The 17,584-nt window shown below is 38.8% G+C and overlaps 1 protein-coding gene across 1 annotated transcript in view; it reads left to right on the top strand.

The window, feature by feature from the left end:
- Positions 1-17,584, top strand: part of KALRN (kalirin RhoGEF kinase) — a 165,464-nt gene that overhangs the window by 25,109 nt on the left and 122,771 nt on the right. Inside the window, exons 6-12 of the mRNA XM_063288781.1 lie at positions 2,934-3,053; positions 5,411-5,602; positions 7,317-7,466; positions 9,091-9,205; positions 12,804-12,919; positions 14,597-14,719; positions 16,145-16,327. Of these exons, the coding sequence (XP_063144851.1) occupies positions 2,934-3,053; positions 5,411-5,602; positions 7,317-7,466; positions 9,091-9,205; positions 12,804-12,919; positions 14,597-14,719; positions 16,145-16,327 (999 nt within the window). The remainder of the gene's footprint in view (positions 1-2,933; positions 3,054-5,410; positions 5,603-7,316; positions 7,467-9,090; positions 9,206-12,803; positions 12,920-14,596; positions 14,720-16,144; positions 16,328-17,584) is intronic.

Genomic DNA, 17,584 nt, shown 5'->3' with positions numbered 1-17,584 from the left:
TAAAAGTATTAGTGAGCCTTCTTCATTTAGATGAAGCCAATGGCAAGGGTTCATTTGTTCAGATTGGTCAGTTGCTTATTAACTTGTAAATTATTGCAGCTATAGCTTTCCTTGGAAATAGCTGAATGTAAATATATCATGGCCCTGTCATGATGTGGTAGGTATTGGCTAAATTTGGCTTCCTGAAGAATGAGTCATAAGTAACATCACTTAGTGAAATTGGAGTCTGTATTGATTTTGGCTGGTATTCATTTTCAGTCTAGATCCAAGTGGGCTTCACTTTCACTTTGGAACAGTTGAGACAACAAATGGTCTTAAATTCATTACCAAAGACCTCTTGCTCTTAGAAGCCAAGGAAAAGTAGACTGCCACCAAAGAGTCCATGATGATAACCCTATTTCGCTTTTGCTGATGCAGTACAAAGTCTGGAGAAGTCTAGAATGCCAACATGTGGTTGCACTTTAGCACAATGGGAACTCTAAATTGTTGTTTTCCCCCTACTTTCATTTAATAAAGGGTTCTGCTTTCAACTATGTACTCTATAAACTTGAATGCCAAGACAGTAAATTTAAGGTTGGAAAAGACATCCCAAACCTTCTTTAGAATATCACAAGATGGGTGATTGATTTTTCACAGTTCTTTATGCTAAGAGAAAGAAAAGACTTATTGTGGATATTGGCAAAATAACAGCAGGGGTTGGAACATTTGTAAGTATTTGCAGAATATAAATACTTAGAAGGGTTACTTAGTGAATTTGAGGCAGAAGCAGACTTGATAACATCAGTTGAGGGGAGGTTTTGATGGGGTCCATTGACACAGGGGAGGAGATGCAGGGGTCAGAGGGAGCATGTATGTTGGGAGAGTCAAGGGCAGCAATCACAACTTGGTGGTAGTAGGCAGGGGGAGTTATGGCAAGAACCAAGGAGCCTCCCATTCTCAGTGTTCGGTCCTAATTTCATGCTCCAGCCCCCTGGACTTTACCTGTTTGTCTGGTCATCAGAACTTAGGTTGCCCTGGTCTCCCACTGCTGCTACTTAAGCCCAGCTCAGCTTGTAATAAGGCCTGCCTTGTTCATGATTAAACAGGGAATGTATTATTGGAGTGTATTACTGAAAATTGGCTGCATACCGGGGGGAGTGGTAACACTGTTGGAAACGGGTCATCAGCTGCCACCTGGGGAGGAACTTTGAGCACCTGGACAACTCTTGTGGCTTTCAGGGATGTTGCTCTGCAAATAACTGGATGTGAGACCCTGTTTATCATGTTGGGCTCTAGGGATCAGATGGAGCTGCTGCTACTGAAAGCGACCCCACTGCATAGCTGCCTCCATACCTGAGCTGCTGGATGCCGCGGTTGGGGTGGTGGTGGAATTCACCAGGCTTATGATCTTACAGATTTACAACCTGCCTTCTCTAGGTGCAGAATTGGAAGCAGTTCATGGCCACCATGGCAATGATGAATCTGATGAGGTCATCAGGGGCCTAATGCATAGGGAGTCATTCACCAGATCTGCGTTATATCTTGGGCAGTGGCAGCATGATCTTGAATTGCAGGATATTACTGTTGGTCTTTTGTCACAAACAGATCACTTCCTGCTATCCTGCTAGTTTTCCCCTCTCCACCACTTCAGGGAGGATGGACCTGTTTCATTGGTCTGGCCCAGGTGTTCGATGTATCCAGTTGGGTTTCAGAGGGAGCTTGTGGTTGTCACTGAAGTCCTAGTGCGTGGTTCAACTGAGGCTGTAGCTGCTGCTTGGAAAAGCAGGCAAGAATGGCCTTGGATGGAATGTGTCTGTGCAGACTCTTGCTGCTTGTGGACACCAGAGAAATCCCCTGCTTTTGGGAGGCGCTCTGGGGGATGAAGTGGCAAAAAAGATACCTAGTTGTAAAATGAAAAGTTGGCTGAGCATGGGTAGGAGCCTTTATTAGGCATTACTGTGTAGCAATAGCAGTGGCTAAAGGTAAATATTTCTCTGCTCTTATTGTATCCACAGATGGATTTTGGATGAGTATCAAATAAAGGTTGAATCTTTTTGTGAAACAATCAATTTTTTACAAACTTGAAACAAGAAAGAAAAAGAAAGTTGATGCTCTGAAATAGTGAAATCTTGTTTCCAGCTATCTCAAATAATTCAAGAAGCTGCAGACAAATGTATCTGGAAAATGGGAACATTTTTCAGAAACAAGTTGCATGAAACAATGGGTAACATTGCTAAGTCTGGCGCCTTTGACTCAGTTAGGTAACATACAATTTGGGGAGCTTGTTAAGTAAATTAAAGTAGATGCAAATCATCTACTTTAATTTTCTATTTACTTTTGAGACAATATACTCACTAAAATTGTTTAATGTATATATTATAGATACTTAATTAAAGATTATATGTGCTTTGTTTGCAGTATTTCATATATGGGTTTTGTTCTTTTGAAATAGGGAGCACCAAATTCATACTTTCTTTCATTGGATTAGATCCAGAGTAATCACATCAAATCTTTATTATGGTCATAGACCAGCATAGAAATCTAGAGTAAGTTAGTCATATTTAGTCTGCATCAAAACCAGTCCATTTTATTTAATTTTGATTAATTTTTCAGACTATCTCTAATGAGGACTAAAGTGCATCATCTGATCCACAGTATCTCTTATCAGACAAGGTCAAGTGGTGAAAAAGGCCTATATCTGAAGCTTGAAGAGCATGATTTCTCTATCCAGAGAAATCAGCTTTGTTATCCACCACACCTCCAATTTGTCTGGACATTGTCTCACCTTGTTCACCCTTATCTACCTCAGAACTGGTTCCAGATACAGATTCAAGATTTCCATATCCTTCCTGATAAAGTAGATTGAGACAAGAGTTGGATTTGTGTAACATCTGCATGCTGGTGACACTGCAGTCCAGTGCATTTCAAAACGTCTGTCTTGTTTTTCCTGCCAGGTGCTTGGCTGGATCCGTAATGGAGAATCCATGCTCAATGCCAGTCTTGTCAATGCAAGTTCTTTGTCAGAAGCTGAGCAGCTCCAGAGAGAACATGAGCAGTTTCAGCTGGCCATAGAGGTAATGTTTACTGTGCACATTGGCTTTCCCTTTCTCTATGCAAACTGCAAAGATGAGACCTGCTGATCTGGAAATAGTCTGAATGGTGTTCAGAGAGTAGAAGAGTAGCATGGAAGAAATAATGCCCAATTAACAGTTAACCTTCCTGTTCCTAAAATTTGTGTGTGTGTGTGTGCATGCATTAGTCCTCGTTTAGCAACCACAATCGGGACTGGCAAATTGGTCGTTAAGTGAAGTGGTCGCTAAGTGAGACCACAACTGTGCTTATGATCTTACTTCAGCTTTCCTTTGCTTTACAGACCTGCAAAGGTTGTAAATGTGAAGATTGGTTGTGAAATTACTTTCACGATATGGTTGCTATACGAGGCAGTTGCTAATGAAGGACTACCTGATATATGTGAAAATGAAACATGTTTCCATATATCTGATTGGCATGCTCCAGTCAAGATGTGTAATCTGATGCAATCAGCACAAATATGTTTTTTAATGGACTCAGTATATGAATATTGTTCACAAAACAGCAAAGTTTACAGTAGTCCACATACAAAATAATATCCGAAAATTTAAGGATTGCCCTTGATGACATTTAATTTTGGATCCCAAAATTACCTTAATCTCTTTCATTGCACTTCAGTTGTATCTTTTTGTTTGGGATATTTATTTTTCTGGGAATCCTCAGTGTATCTAAGTCCCAGTGTTTATTCCGTCACTTCTTCAAATGAGGGATGTAATTCAATTTCTGATATTTTATAATACTGTATTAGGAAAGAGAAGAAGTTAGCTTTTCTGGAAGCAGCTGCAGTTCATTTATTTCCTATCTGTCCCACTCTACCTTCAAGGAGCTTAGGGTGCTATGGACGGCAGACCTTCCTTTTTTACCTCCAGGATAGCCAGGTGAGGTAGGTCAGACAGGAGACAGAGACTGGCCCAAGGTCCTGGGGGAGCTTTGTGAGCTAAGCTGGGTGACTTCGATTCTAATCTGATAAGCCACTGAACACCTAGGTGACACACAGTATGTTACACGAGCAGCTGAGTTACTTGAATCACAAAGTTAGTGTACATACATGTTTTAGGAATAACAGCATTTACTTCCTGTAAATGTTTTTTTCCCGTGTGTTTACTTAGCGACTAAGTTGTGGATATTTAGGGATTGCTTAGGGATCAATTTTGTTGTAGGAAATTTATAATTGCTTTTAGGGTCACTTGTGAAAATTGCCCAAGTAGAATAAGAGAACATGCTAACTATCCTCTTCTCTCCTCTCCTCCATTGGAATGGTAACAATTCTCTGTCTATTGATTCAGAATCATTGGTATTTGACTACTGTAGATACTCCCAGAAATCCCCTTACCCAATACTTTAATATGTAGCCACTTATTTTTTTTACAGACTTTGTCGTGCTGGCAAGCCCTGAAAGGAAGGAGAGGGTTTATCATCTATTGAGGAAATTCTTTATCGTTCAGTATATCTTGGCAGCATTAATGAAGCACTTCTTTGGGCCAATATATTTATTTCCTGTTTGTGTAGCTTGCTATACTTCAGAGATGCTTATCCTTGATAGCAACAAAGAGCCCCTTCTCCCCCAGTGAAATGTGGTTATTCATGCTGCCAAGGGGAGAGAAGTTCAGAGTGGAGTTACTAGATTAAATACTAAAGGTCAGGTGCTTGATATCTCAGCATGTTACTTACCTACAAAGTGGAGAAGGTCTAGGTGGTATATTGGGTATTTTCTTTGCAAATCCTCCCCCCACTCCCCCATTAAACCCTTCTGTTTCACTGGGTTGCAAATAAAACCAACTGATGGCCTTTAAGCATTTTCAAAAAAATCTCATCCAGCAACTATTGTAATGGTAGGACTGCTTTCCATATATAAGCTTTATATAAGCTATAAAATTGCTTTTCAAATATAGAGGTTCAATTGTTCAAGGTGGTTACATTGTGGTAAAAAATGTGTTTAGAATAGAATGCACATACTCAATTCTGTTTTTAAAATGAATATGGGTTTTCATCTCTTAAGCTTATAATGAAGCAAAAAAGAAAAAAAAAAGATTCTAAAGCACTGATCAGGAAATACACCAGGTTAATGTCAGCATCCTTTTTACTTATATGCTATTAGGGATGTAAAAGACGGGACATAAATCTAGGTTATAAGTAATATCAGTAAATGCCCTTGTATGAATATGCAGAATGCTTACTGAAGAGACTCTGTCAGAGAGCTCACTCTAAAAAGTGTTTCATTCTCTCACCTTTTCATGCTCACACCTCACCTCACCTCTTTATACCATTTGCTTGGCGCATCTGTACAAATCTCTCTTCCTCCCCACATACACAGTCCCTCTTTCATGCCACTTCCTTGCAGAAGACACACCAGAGTGCCCTCCAAGTGCAGCAGAAGGCAGAGGTTTTACTGCAGGCCGGGCACTATGATGCTGATGCCATCCGTGAATGTGCAGAAAAAGTGGCCTTACATTGGCAGCAACTCATGCTAAAGATGGAGGACCGGCTGAAACTGGTTAATGCCTCTGTTGCTTTCTATAAAACTTCAGAGCAGGTGAGAGGAACAAGGCCTTCTTCATCCTTCATACTGACTGTGCTTAATTTGTTTGCAATAGCTCCATTATTATGTGAGGTGACAGTTACATAAAGACATAATTACTACCATTTATAATTACTACTGCTTATTCAATGACATAGAGTGGTTGGCCATAGTGGATGAATTGAATATAGTGTTATATTCTTTGTTTTTCTAGGCATCTCTGATCAACAGCGTTCATTGAAGTTGATATTTGGTAACCCTAATATTAAGCACAGAGGACTTATCCATGTCTCCTTAGCATGATTAATAAGTTACCTACTGGGAACATGGTGAATGTGGCAAAATGATTTTAAAAATGCTCCCAGGGAGTGAGCTGGTTGGGAGGATACATGAATGTAAACTAACCATGTGATGGACTAAGCACTAGCAGCATTACAAGAAGTCTCAGGCATCTGCTGATGCCATTTCCCTCCGTACCCTGGCAAGGTTCAAAATCACCTTCTGGATTGATCATCCTTGTCATCACCAAGAAGCAAATGAGAGTGAAGGCAATGCTTTCTGCCCATGTGCTGCAACCAGCTGCCAGAAGCATGCGGAAAGCAGACTTTGAAATGGCAAGAGAAAACCCATTAGCCCAGCCTTCTTAACAAAAAAGAAAAGTGGTTGTTCCATACACCCAACCCAAGATATATCAAGAGGGAGTGTGATCAGCTCTGATTCACTAATTAGCAATCACTATTACATAAATTACCATAATGTGAAAGGAGCGTGGAGAAGGGGACTGCATTTACCTGCAATAAATTCTTTTCAAGCAATATCCAAATCATTCTTGTTATTTCAAAGTACTCTTTAGCTTACATTGCCCAAGAAAGAGAGGTTGCCTTGATGAACAAACTAACTAATAAATGGTGATGATCTTTAGCCAACAGATTGTTGCCCCAATTGCAGATTGAAAGTCATGGTCTATATGAGACTAAATATTCAGAATCAAGATTTCCTCTGTGGTTCCTAACCAGAAGCCTAGTGATTGGGATTGGCTTAGAGACTTCCACCATTACAAATCCAGCTTCTTCAGCCATAAAATAAAGGTGTTGGAAGCGTCTCTTGAAAGGGGCTGTTTTTCTTTCATAATGTTTCATTTTTAACATGTCAAAATTAAAAGCTTTGGTAGATCAAATGACACTATTCTTGTAACTTATAACTATAGAATTGATTGAAGCTGTTAGATTATTCCTTGATGTAGAACATTTGTATCATAGTTAATAGTTTAAAAATAACAGTATATTATACAATACAATATATAGGCAACACAGATATTATTGCAAAATGTAAAAAAATAAATGGACAAATATGTATAGATATACACAAATTTATATGTACAGTTTTGTTAATGTGAAGTTTGCAAATACAGTAGTTTGTGTTCCTTAACCTAGCCTTTCCCAGCCTAGACCTTTCCAGATGCTTAGTATTACAAGTTCCATTATTCCTTCATCAACGGCCATACTGGATGGGGATGATGGAAGCTGAAGTCTAATATATCTATAGAGACTCAAATGGGGGGAAAGGCTGCGTCACCTGACCTTCCTGTATGAGGAAGTTCATATGACATCTGTGAATCGGTCCTATATTTTTGGTTAGCTGAATAGGCTCGTGCTCTGAATGGTAAATCTTTTGTGCTTTTGAAGGTAACTTTGATCATTAAACAATTGTGTTCTGGCTTGTCCCTAAGGTTTGCAGTGTGCTGGAGAGTTTGGAGCAGGAATATCGAAGAGATGAAGACTGGTGTGGAGGTCGGGATAAGCTGGGGCCAGCATCTGAAATAGATCATGTTATCCCCTTAATCAGCAAACATCTGGAACAGAAGGAAGCCTTTCTCAAGGTCTAGTCTATTTCCCCTGGTTTTCAGCAGCTGTTTTTTTCCTTTGTTCTGACTGCAGGAGTAAGTTGTGTACTAACTCTTGGACAGAAACCTGTCTGCAGAAATATAAATTATGTTCTGTCTATGATTTATTGTACTTTGTAGAACAGAGGCATCTTTCGTCTTATTTTATAATGAGAGCTGTAAAAGCAGAACAATGTGTGCATGCATTCCAAATGTATGTTCTTCTCTGCAATGATTTCATACCTGCATAGTCTGAACCGTGGCTGCTAAAATAGAGGGCTCTTGAGTTCCTCCATGCGCAGAATCTGTGCTGATAAAACAAACATAAACTTCTGCAGTGACATTACACATTTCAATGACTGCTTGCATTAACTTCTCATTCTGGTAGTTCTGTAAAACTAAAAAAAAACTTTAACTTCTAATTTTTCTATTCTGGAAAGGAATAGATGATCTCACACAAATTCGCTGCTGTCATGGTACCTCACATGAATATTCCATTAACCTAAATAAAACATTTATACATTGACTTTTGGTATATCATCAGGGCTGATTCTAAGAAAATAACATTTTTGCAAAAACAAATATCAGAGTATGGAAAGGTGAAGGTCTAATATATTTATGTGCTCTGTGACATTAAAAAAAGGAGAATGGCCAGCAGTCAAACATGAAGGAAGGTAACTTTGGGCAAATGTCCACCAATTGCTTTTTTGGGGGGGGTGATTACTGGATATTTGCTTCCATAATCCCCGATAAATATTAAACTAAGATGGTAGTTATCTTGATAATAAGTTTAAACTACTAAGCAGAGGAGCAACTGAAACCTCTTGTTTTTCTCCTCCTCCTGGTTTTTTAAGATGTACTTATGTACATCTTAAATAATAAGGTTAAATAATTCAAACCAAATCCTTTTCTTTTGTCAACATGTCCTTTTCTCCAAGTTCTCATTTCCCTGGCTCAGAGCACCTGCAGCTAGTAGCTCAATGGCATGTGCCTTGTACATTGATGGTGGAATTATAAAATCCTTGTATAATAGGAAGTCGGGGCTGGAAAAGGCCTTTGCCTTTGATCTGCGTTAAGATGCCAGTTGCAGTAAGCAGTACTGTCCTAGGTAGGGTGTTGGTCTGACTAGGATAAGGCAGGTCTTAAGCTATATGTATTCTTGATAGAGGAAATGACAGGCTTTCCTTCCTAGTGCCCCATAAAGCCTCAACTCATATGTTTTAAAGGAACTCATGACTCTTTTTTTAAGTGACAGCATACGGATGAGACAGTTGGCTAACTTTAAAGGACCAACTTCCTGAAGAAAGCAACTGGCAGCTTCTAGAATAAAATTGAGATTAACATCCTGCTTTGGGATGTTAGTGCTGTTACTTTCCTTGGAAATCAGTCAAGTTTTCTATGTGATATTTTCTCATATCATCCCCAAAATGATGGATGTGTGTGACTGCAGACTGAAGCTCTCCCATGTTTTCTCACCCACATCAACCTCCTCCAGAGGTCAAAAGGGGAAAGAAGCTCAAGTCACAGTTCAGAAGGTTCCTTAATGTTTTATTCTTCCAATTTGCTTGTCAAAATGTTAACTGTTGTGTTGGGGCTGGGGTGTGTTATTTGTTGCCCACAGGCCTGCACACTAGCACGAAGGAATGCAGAAGTGTTTCTCAAGTACATTCATCGAAACAATGTCAGCATGCCAGGAGTAGTGAGCCATACCAGGGGACCTGAACAGCAAGTGAAAGGTCAGTGTGTTCTTTGAGACTCACATTAATGGAATAGCATCTTAATTTTTAAAAGGACTGCATACCACACACTCACTGCTTCTGTTTATGGCCATCTCAGAACCATGCTTATCTATCTATCTATCTATCTATCTATCTATCTATCTATCTATCTATCTATCTATCATCTAACTATATTTATTTATTTTTATCCTGCCTTAATTATTTTTTATAAATAACTCAAGGTGGCAAACATGCCTAATACTCCTTCCTCCTCCTATTTTCCCCACAACAACAACCCTGTGAGGTGAGTTGGGCTGAGAGAAGGTGACTGGCCCAAGGTCACCCAGCTGGCTTTCATGCCTAAGGCAGGACTAGAGCCCACAGCCTCCTGGTTTCTAGCCTCTTGCCTTAACCACTAGACCAAACTGGCTCTATATAACTATATCACTTAACTGTTATATATAACTATATCAGTTAACTGGAGTAAGCTATTCTTACATACAAGTGGAAATGCATGGACTTGCCATCTTTTACAGTGGACCAAACAGAATAACACTTTGGTGCAATTCTCTCTCTAGAAAAGAAATCTCTATATTAGAATCATTTCCCTGATTTCTGAGCTGGCAAGGAGAGAACAAAATATTTTGCAATTCCTTGGGACATCTGATCATATTCTGTTTGGTCCACTGTAAAAGATGGTAAGTCCATGCATTTCCACTTGTATGTAAGAATAGCTTACTCCAGTTAACTGATATAGTTATATATAACAGTTAAGTGATATAGTTATATAGAGCCAGTTTGGTCTAGTGGTTAAGGCAAGAGGCTAGAAACCAGGAGGCTGTGGGCTCTAGTCCTGCCTTAGGCATGAAAGCACTCTAATCAATACATTGTAGTGTTAGATTATTATATCTAGAGGTATTTTAAACATGGGAATGTCTGAGATTCATCCTGTTAGACTGGTCTTAAGGACTAAATCTATAGTCCTTAAAAAGCTTTAGAAACGTAATATTCCCTTCTTTACAAGGGTTCTAGCTAAAGGCTTTGTTAGCTATGAATCTTATGAATTCCCAGAAAGCTGTCTTCAGAACATTGTTAATCATTTCAGAAAGCTTCCATATGCATTGCAGTAGGTGTTTTAAACTCATAGCAGGATCAAGTCAATTTAAGCTGTTCAGATAAAGACTTTAGACTAAGAAGAGAACAGGGAGAAGATATTTTTCATAATCTGCCTCTAGATCACCTAGTCAAGGAGAGGAGATCCAAAAGACAGGTAGACATATGTGCTTAGTCACACCTCACTACTTCTGGCACACTGAGATTAAAACAACAATTGATTACAGTGGAAAAATCTATTGTTGTTGTTTTAATCTCAGTTGGTAAACGTGAAAAAAACTCTAAACGGCTGTAGTTCCATCAGTGACCTGAGGCCATAGGAGGAAAGGACTGCTGCCTGTTTTCTAGCAATTAGGAAATGGAAGCTACATGCTCCTAACAGAAGATTTAAGACTGTTTGCAGTTCAATGCTAGCTGTATGTTCTACTTGCACTATGAACTCTTTTACTTTGCATTTCAGCTTTTAAAAAAAAGATCTTAGGATTCTCCATTAATTTAAACGACTGCACATTTTGCCACTCTTGAATGATATGATGCCCCCATTAGTCATTGCTAGAGATTAGGAGAGAACAATAACCCATTTGTTCTGCTGAGGGATGTATAGATTCCTTCCAGTTTCCAGACAGCTGTAGAAAAGAAAGCATCCCAATATGGTTACAAATCAGTTCTGAGCTTTGGTAACAACAAGTTGTAGCTGTAATGAAGCCTTGACAGAGAGTCAGAGGAAAGCTACAATACGGCTGATTCATTAGTTGAGTTAGAAAGTGCTCCATGGAACAGAGTTTTCTTTTATCGATGAGAAGTTCACCAACCTCCTTTGCTTCAATAACTGGAGTAGGGGGCTTCCATGCCAACTTGCCATCTTCTAAGAAGACCCAACATTGAAATTCATGAAATGATCACTCTTCTCAGAATTCAGACCCTTCTCCTCAACCACCTGTCTCATTTTAAACTATTTAGCTACAATGACCAATATGGCTTCTGCCTTCTGCACATCTGGGCTACAGTGATGACTTTTTTGTGGGAGTCAGGATGATGCTTCCATTGCTTTTTTTGATAGCCATCATCCAAGAATTGCTTATCTGTTGTTTGATTCTGTGAAGAGCTGAGTGAGGCAAAGTAAAAATGAGGCAAAGTAAAAATGCAAAATGAAGACATTTTTTTCATTTCTGATGGGATTACTTTTAAAGCTATAAAAATAAAGGGCAGCTTATGATACTGCTGTAATTATACAGTTGAGGAATGAATGTTCCAAACATTTATATATTTATTAGCATTTAAAAGGTTGAAAATATAAAACTAACATGCTTAAATATTTCTTTGTCGGCTGAGTTTTTCAGCAATATTAGCAATGCACATTCTTGTCATGCTTGTCTGTGGAAAAAATAACAATTACTCATATCATTCAAACAGTTACTTAAAATAAAAAATTAGAAATAGCAAGGAAAGCTTTCCTTATATTGTATGGAAACATGTACATACAGTATAGTTTACATTAGACATACATTTGGGGTAGCTGCCATGTTGCCATTTTGAATTAAGTAATTTTCCTGAAGTCATTAATAGATAAGAGGCCTTTGAAATACTTAAGAAGAGACAGATCACAATCTACTAGAGATGGTCTCTTGTACAAGCCCCATAGAATTTGTTATATTAAAACCTGTGTAGATTTTTGTTCTTGATCAATTTTGATTCATATTAATTAACAAAATGGGGAAGATCAGGTGAGTTTTCTCTCTGATGCACCAAATAGCCTTGCACTACACTTCAGTAACTAATGTTACAATCCTTAATGTGTGGGTATATTATTCATTCATGGCCATGTACTGAAAGAATCTTTGTAAATCTTCCATCGTATTGTGACATCTGAACTGATAATGAAGATGACAATAATGATCTAATATATATTTAAAGAAATAGGATTGTTTCTAGTGGAAATGTCAGGGAATTATAATGCTATCAGATGCATTCTTAGATTGCTTGTTCAACAGATACCTGTAAAGCAGTATCCCCAAAGAAATGTGATTTAACAAAACTGATAAATTTAATGAAGAATGGTAGAAATATTTAAAGTAAAAGTACACTAAGAAAACATAGAGTGTATTTCTTCTGATTTATGTTACCTAGAATAGCTGGGTGCCTAAACACTTACTGCCTGCATAGCTTGAGGTTTGTTTGGGGTGTGTGTGTGTGTGTGTGTTTAATCTGTTGCTTAGCTTTGAAAAGCACAGGCTGAAGTGTTCTCCACTAGTGAAAGTATTCTGGTCTTAACAAGATTTCTGAGTTCACTGACGTCCACAAAAACTTACTAAGCTGCTTGTGTTAATGTCTGTCCTTGTTTTGCTGTTTTTTTGTTTTTTTTTTAAGTCTGATTTGACGTGCTTCACTCTAGGGAACTTATATTCCTAGGAATGAAGTACAAGGTGGGATAGGTAATTACTTTCTTTTGGGTGTGCTTACCAAACCACCTAATGCAACAGCTCTTCTCCTTTTCTCCCCATAGCCATTCTGAGTGAGCTGCTGCAGAGGGAAAATCGTGTTCTTCACTTCTGGACTTTGAAGAAAAGGCGACTGGATCAGTGCCAGCAGTATGTAGTCTTTGAGCGCAGTGCAAAGCAGGTAACTTGACAAAACTCTGTGCTTTGTTTCATTGACTGGAATGACAGTGAATGAGAGGCAGTTTAATAGATTGCCTGTGGGGAGAATTGTATCTGTAATGTGCATTTGTTGTATTTCAAGTCCTATGTCCAGTCCTTGCTAACAGTAAAGACTGGAAAAGTTCAAGACAGATCACAGTTAAAAACTGAACCCAAGGCCATTAGCATGAGTAAGAATTAAGGCTAATAGATACTGAACCAAAGACCAATCTTTCCCTTTAATAATGTACATTCCATGGGAAAGCTTGCCACCTCTGCACCTTATTTTATAGCTGAAGTCCTGTTAGTTTCATCACATGGAGAAAGAAAGAATGAGATAATGTGGTAAGAAGTCTAGCATACCCTTTCCTACTGCATATGCATTCCAGTGATCTTTGTCTTGCAACTTGAAAACATTACTTCCCGTGTTATATATTGACATGCAAATGAAATTTCACAAAGTGATCCAGAAAAGGTATATCTTAGTACAGTCTTAATCCTTGTTAATTACACAATTCTCTCCTGTACCTAGCACTCATACAAGCTAGCAGGGAGCCAGCATAGACTGAATCACACAGCAATCACATCAGAAATACGTTCTGTTTAAGTTTGCAGAATCCTGCTGTCATTTTGCAGAATTCAAAGCTATGCACAATCAGTCCATACTGTGGTACAGTCTGCTTTCTATAAAAAGCTGTATTCAGAGCCCTTCATAGCCTTTGGTTAGGGAATAAGCCCTCAAAGACTGTTCTAAGTAACAGCAGTTCCAAGAAGCATTAGAATTAGTCCCTTATTCTAGAACCTCCTTCTAGGATCCTGTATCCTATCCATGCAGCCTATGCTTCCCTTTGAGTTGGAGGAGTGATCTTTGCATTCTTCTTGTGAAGAAGGACTTTTCATGGATCATTACCTTGTAATGTGAAGGGGTTTGGGCATCCCAGTGATGTTTCGAGCTTTACCTTAGGGAGAGTTCCCTTTCATAAGGGCCATTCATGATAGGCCAGTTAAAGAAGAGGGATCAGACTAGACACAGTCCTCTGGAGAGAAAATGGCAACTCACTCCACTATTGTGGCAGGAGAACCAAATGGACCTTCATAACCAGGACATAATAATGGAAGAGGAGCCCCAGTGAGCTACTGGGGAAAGTATCCAGTGAGTTACTGGGGAAAAGCAGAAGGCAAGTATGAGTAGCACTGCTGGACCCTTCAGGAACATTTTCCCGCTTTGTCTATAAAACCTTTTCATTTACAACGAATCGGTGCTTTTGGGGGTGGGGAGGAATTCTACGGTGAGATTGCTCTCCATGGTGCTAAAAGTAGACCAAAGTCTTTCTCTGGCATCTATAGTACTGGCCATGGTGCTGAAATTATGTTTTCCTTCAGTCAGTGCTCTCACATTAATTGCCTGAGCTATTGTCTAGAGCAGATAATGGCATCCTTTATAGAGCAGAACACATTTTCTTACTTCTTTTCCTTAAGGCTAATGTTGCTCCTTAATTGTGCTAGTATTTTCAGGTATTTTGAAATATATCACTGAACATTAGTAACGCAGAAATTTGGCATTTTGTTCAAGATAAATGGCTATATAATAATAAAATATGTTAGCTTTATGGTATCACAAGTTTCTTTGTTTCTTATGTATATTTTCCCTCACCTGTAGGCCTTGGATTGGATTCAGGAAACAGGAGAATATTATCTCTCTACTCACAACTCCACTGGAGAATCAGCAGATGAAACACAGGAACTTTTGAAAGAATATGGAGAATTCAAAGTACCTGCCAAGGTGAACTGTATTTATAATTTATAAACGATATGAAGTTTTAACATTAAGAAATCAATAAATATATGTTTGGTTGTGGAAGGGGCTGCTGAGACAGCTGGCCAAAGGGAGGGAAATTGTTTGAGCAGCGTAATAACTCATACCATGAATTTGTATGCATAAAAAAGAAGAGTTTAATGCCCTCTATTTATGATAATGCAAATCTTATGTACAGTCTAAAGAAGATGGGATATTCATTTATACATGGAATAACTCATGGGACTTAGTTTCATTTATATTATAGTATTATCTGATGACAGGAGTGTTATACTATTCATAAATATAAATATTTTATGGTTCTCAGAATTCAGACACAATCCACATTATTTTAGACACTTGGTCTGATATCCAAAGACCTATGTAGGCTACCCCAGTGGAGTTCTTTGATATCTATCTCAACACCATACTGCAATTCTCTTCAGTTATCTGCCAAGAAAACGTCATGAAAGCGGCGACCCCCAAAGGGTCAGACATGACTCGGTGCTTGCACAGGGGACCTTTCACCATGGGGGAGCAGGGTTTTTGTTTTTTTTTAGGGAAACAACTTCAAGGTCTCGTTAAGATAAAAGTGGTATAGTGGTTAAATGTGGTGTAATAGTGTGTTGGACTACAGACCCAGGTTCAAGTCCATCCTTAGCCATAGAAGGTCTGTGCATATCTTTAGACTAGTCATTCAGCAGTGCCTAATAGGTTAACAGATACAAGCTGTAAGGAGCTGTTATTTTCTGCTTACCTTATCATTTTTGAAAGATTATCTCAAAATCAGACCATTTTGTAATGGATTCCTGGTTATAGAGGTTATTCCATTGAATGGGCACAATTATCAGTGGAAAAGAATTATTTTTGAAAATTTTTTTTTTTTTTAGCCACTAAGAGCTACGTTCTAGGCAGCTGACAATGCTGCATACTATGCAGCTGTATTCAGTAACAGCTTTGTGCTAACTGAAAGCCTTTCCAGTTGCACAAGACAGAACATGTGATTTTTATCCATTCCATCCACCTGCCCTCTTTCCTGGAAACCATTCCTGAGGGCTGGAAAGACTTTTTGGAAAAGCCTGGAAGTGGTTGGAGGCAGAGTGATTAGGCAAAAATTACGTGCCTTTCATCATGCAGGTTCTGCCAATGCCAAAAATACTGTGAAATTAAACCCACAAGATCTATTTTATTCTTACTTTGTACACTTATGTTTGACATAGAATATACAGATTTAACAAACATTTTAGATGAAAAGGCTGCATCCCACCTACACTCTGTCTCCCAAGATTTTAAGAACATTTTATATCAGTAGCATTTGTGAAAAACATGAGGTCCATATGGTTACTTTGTGAATTAGAATGGAACAGAATGTCCATGAAAGATGTGATAACCAAGAACAACTCTTTCAAACAGCAAACCAAGGAGAAAGTAAAGCTTCTCATTCAGCTGGCCGATAGCTTTGTAGAGAAAGGACATACACATGCCACTGAAATTAGGAAGTGGGTTACCACTGTTGACAAGTGCTATCGGGATTTTTCACTGAGAATGGGAAAGTACCGCTACACTTTGGAAAAAGCTCTTGGGATCAATACAGAGGTACTGTAAGTTGTATGTTTTTCTGACATATCTTTATTAAGAAAAACTCCTGGAGGAATTAGAAGTATTTGTCATATGTGAGATTGCTTTCCCAGACTCCCTATCCTGTTTTGCTTTGGTGCAGCATGGAGCTCTCCCAAAGTAGATTTTAAAACACAACATTTGGCTGACTGCAAGAACAGATAGTTGGTAGATGGTTTGGTTGGTAATTAAACTGCTCCCAAAGTTGAATGCCACCTGATGACCAAGTAATAGTCCATTCATAAATCTGATAAGTGCAATCTGCAGCCTTCAGAAGGTTGTTTATGGCCTTTTCCGTCTAAGCCTCTAGCTGCTGATACATGCTTGACTTGACTCCCAGGGAGTGAATGGTTAACATGCCATGTGGTTAAATTCAGCCATTCTGCTGTACCCAGCCAGCAATAATTCCATAGATTTATTTTTATTTTTATTTTATTTATTTTCTATCCCACCTTTATTTTTTTTATAAATAACTCAAGGCAGTGAACATACCTAATACTCCTTCCTCCTCCTGTTTTCCCCATAACAACCACCCTGTGAGGTGGGTTGGGCTGAGAGAGAGGGACTGGCCCAAGGTCACCCAGCTGGCTTTCGTGCCTAAGGCAGGACTAGAACTCTCAGTCTCCTGGTTTCTAGCTTGCTGCCTTAACCACCAGACCAAACAATACTAGACCAAAACAATACGTAAGCTGTAAGGAAAAAAAAAAAGACTGAAAACAGTTTTTTTTTTACCTAAAAAGAGGTTTGAAAAATCACTGTGGCTTCACCATGAAAATTAGCTTAGAGACAAATTAATAATCTCTCTCTCTCTCTCTCTCTTTTTCTCTCTCTCTCTATGTATGATTCTTGTTTCCAGAAGCCTCTCCTGTCCTGCTAGAGCTTCTTTTACTCCCCCAAGTTTGCTTCCAAGGACTGGGGGAGGAAATAGCTGATAGCAGGAATATGGGACAGGGAGCTGCTGTGGAAGGGAGCGATTGTCAGAAAAGAGGCACTCATTGTTTTTTTACTGAGATCAGGTTTGTTAGCAAATCACTGAATTGAGCAGGACCAAGTATATGCTTTGTACCTCATTTTAACAAACTTAAGTAGGGTATGCTTGTTTCTACCATTGAGAAGATTGAAGTGCAGCTCTTAGGATCAATATTTTGGAAGAGAAAAAAAACTCAAGACCCCACCCCACCCCCCATCACTCACCTTACATGTTTCAGCAAAGAGAAAAGCTTCTTCTCTGTACTC

This window comes from Candoia aspera, chromosome 1 (assembly GCF_035149785.1).
Source record: "Candoia aspera isolate rCanAsp1 chromosome 1, rCanAsp1.hap2, whole genome shotgun sequence".
NCBI classification, from domain to species: Eukaryota; Metazoa; Chordata; class Lepidosauria; order Squamata; family Boidae; genus Candoia; species Candoia aspera.
The sequence above is the reverse complement of the archived record's forward strand: the minus strand, read 5'-3'. Positions and strand labels throughout refer to the sequence as shown.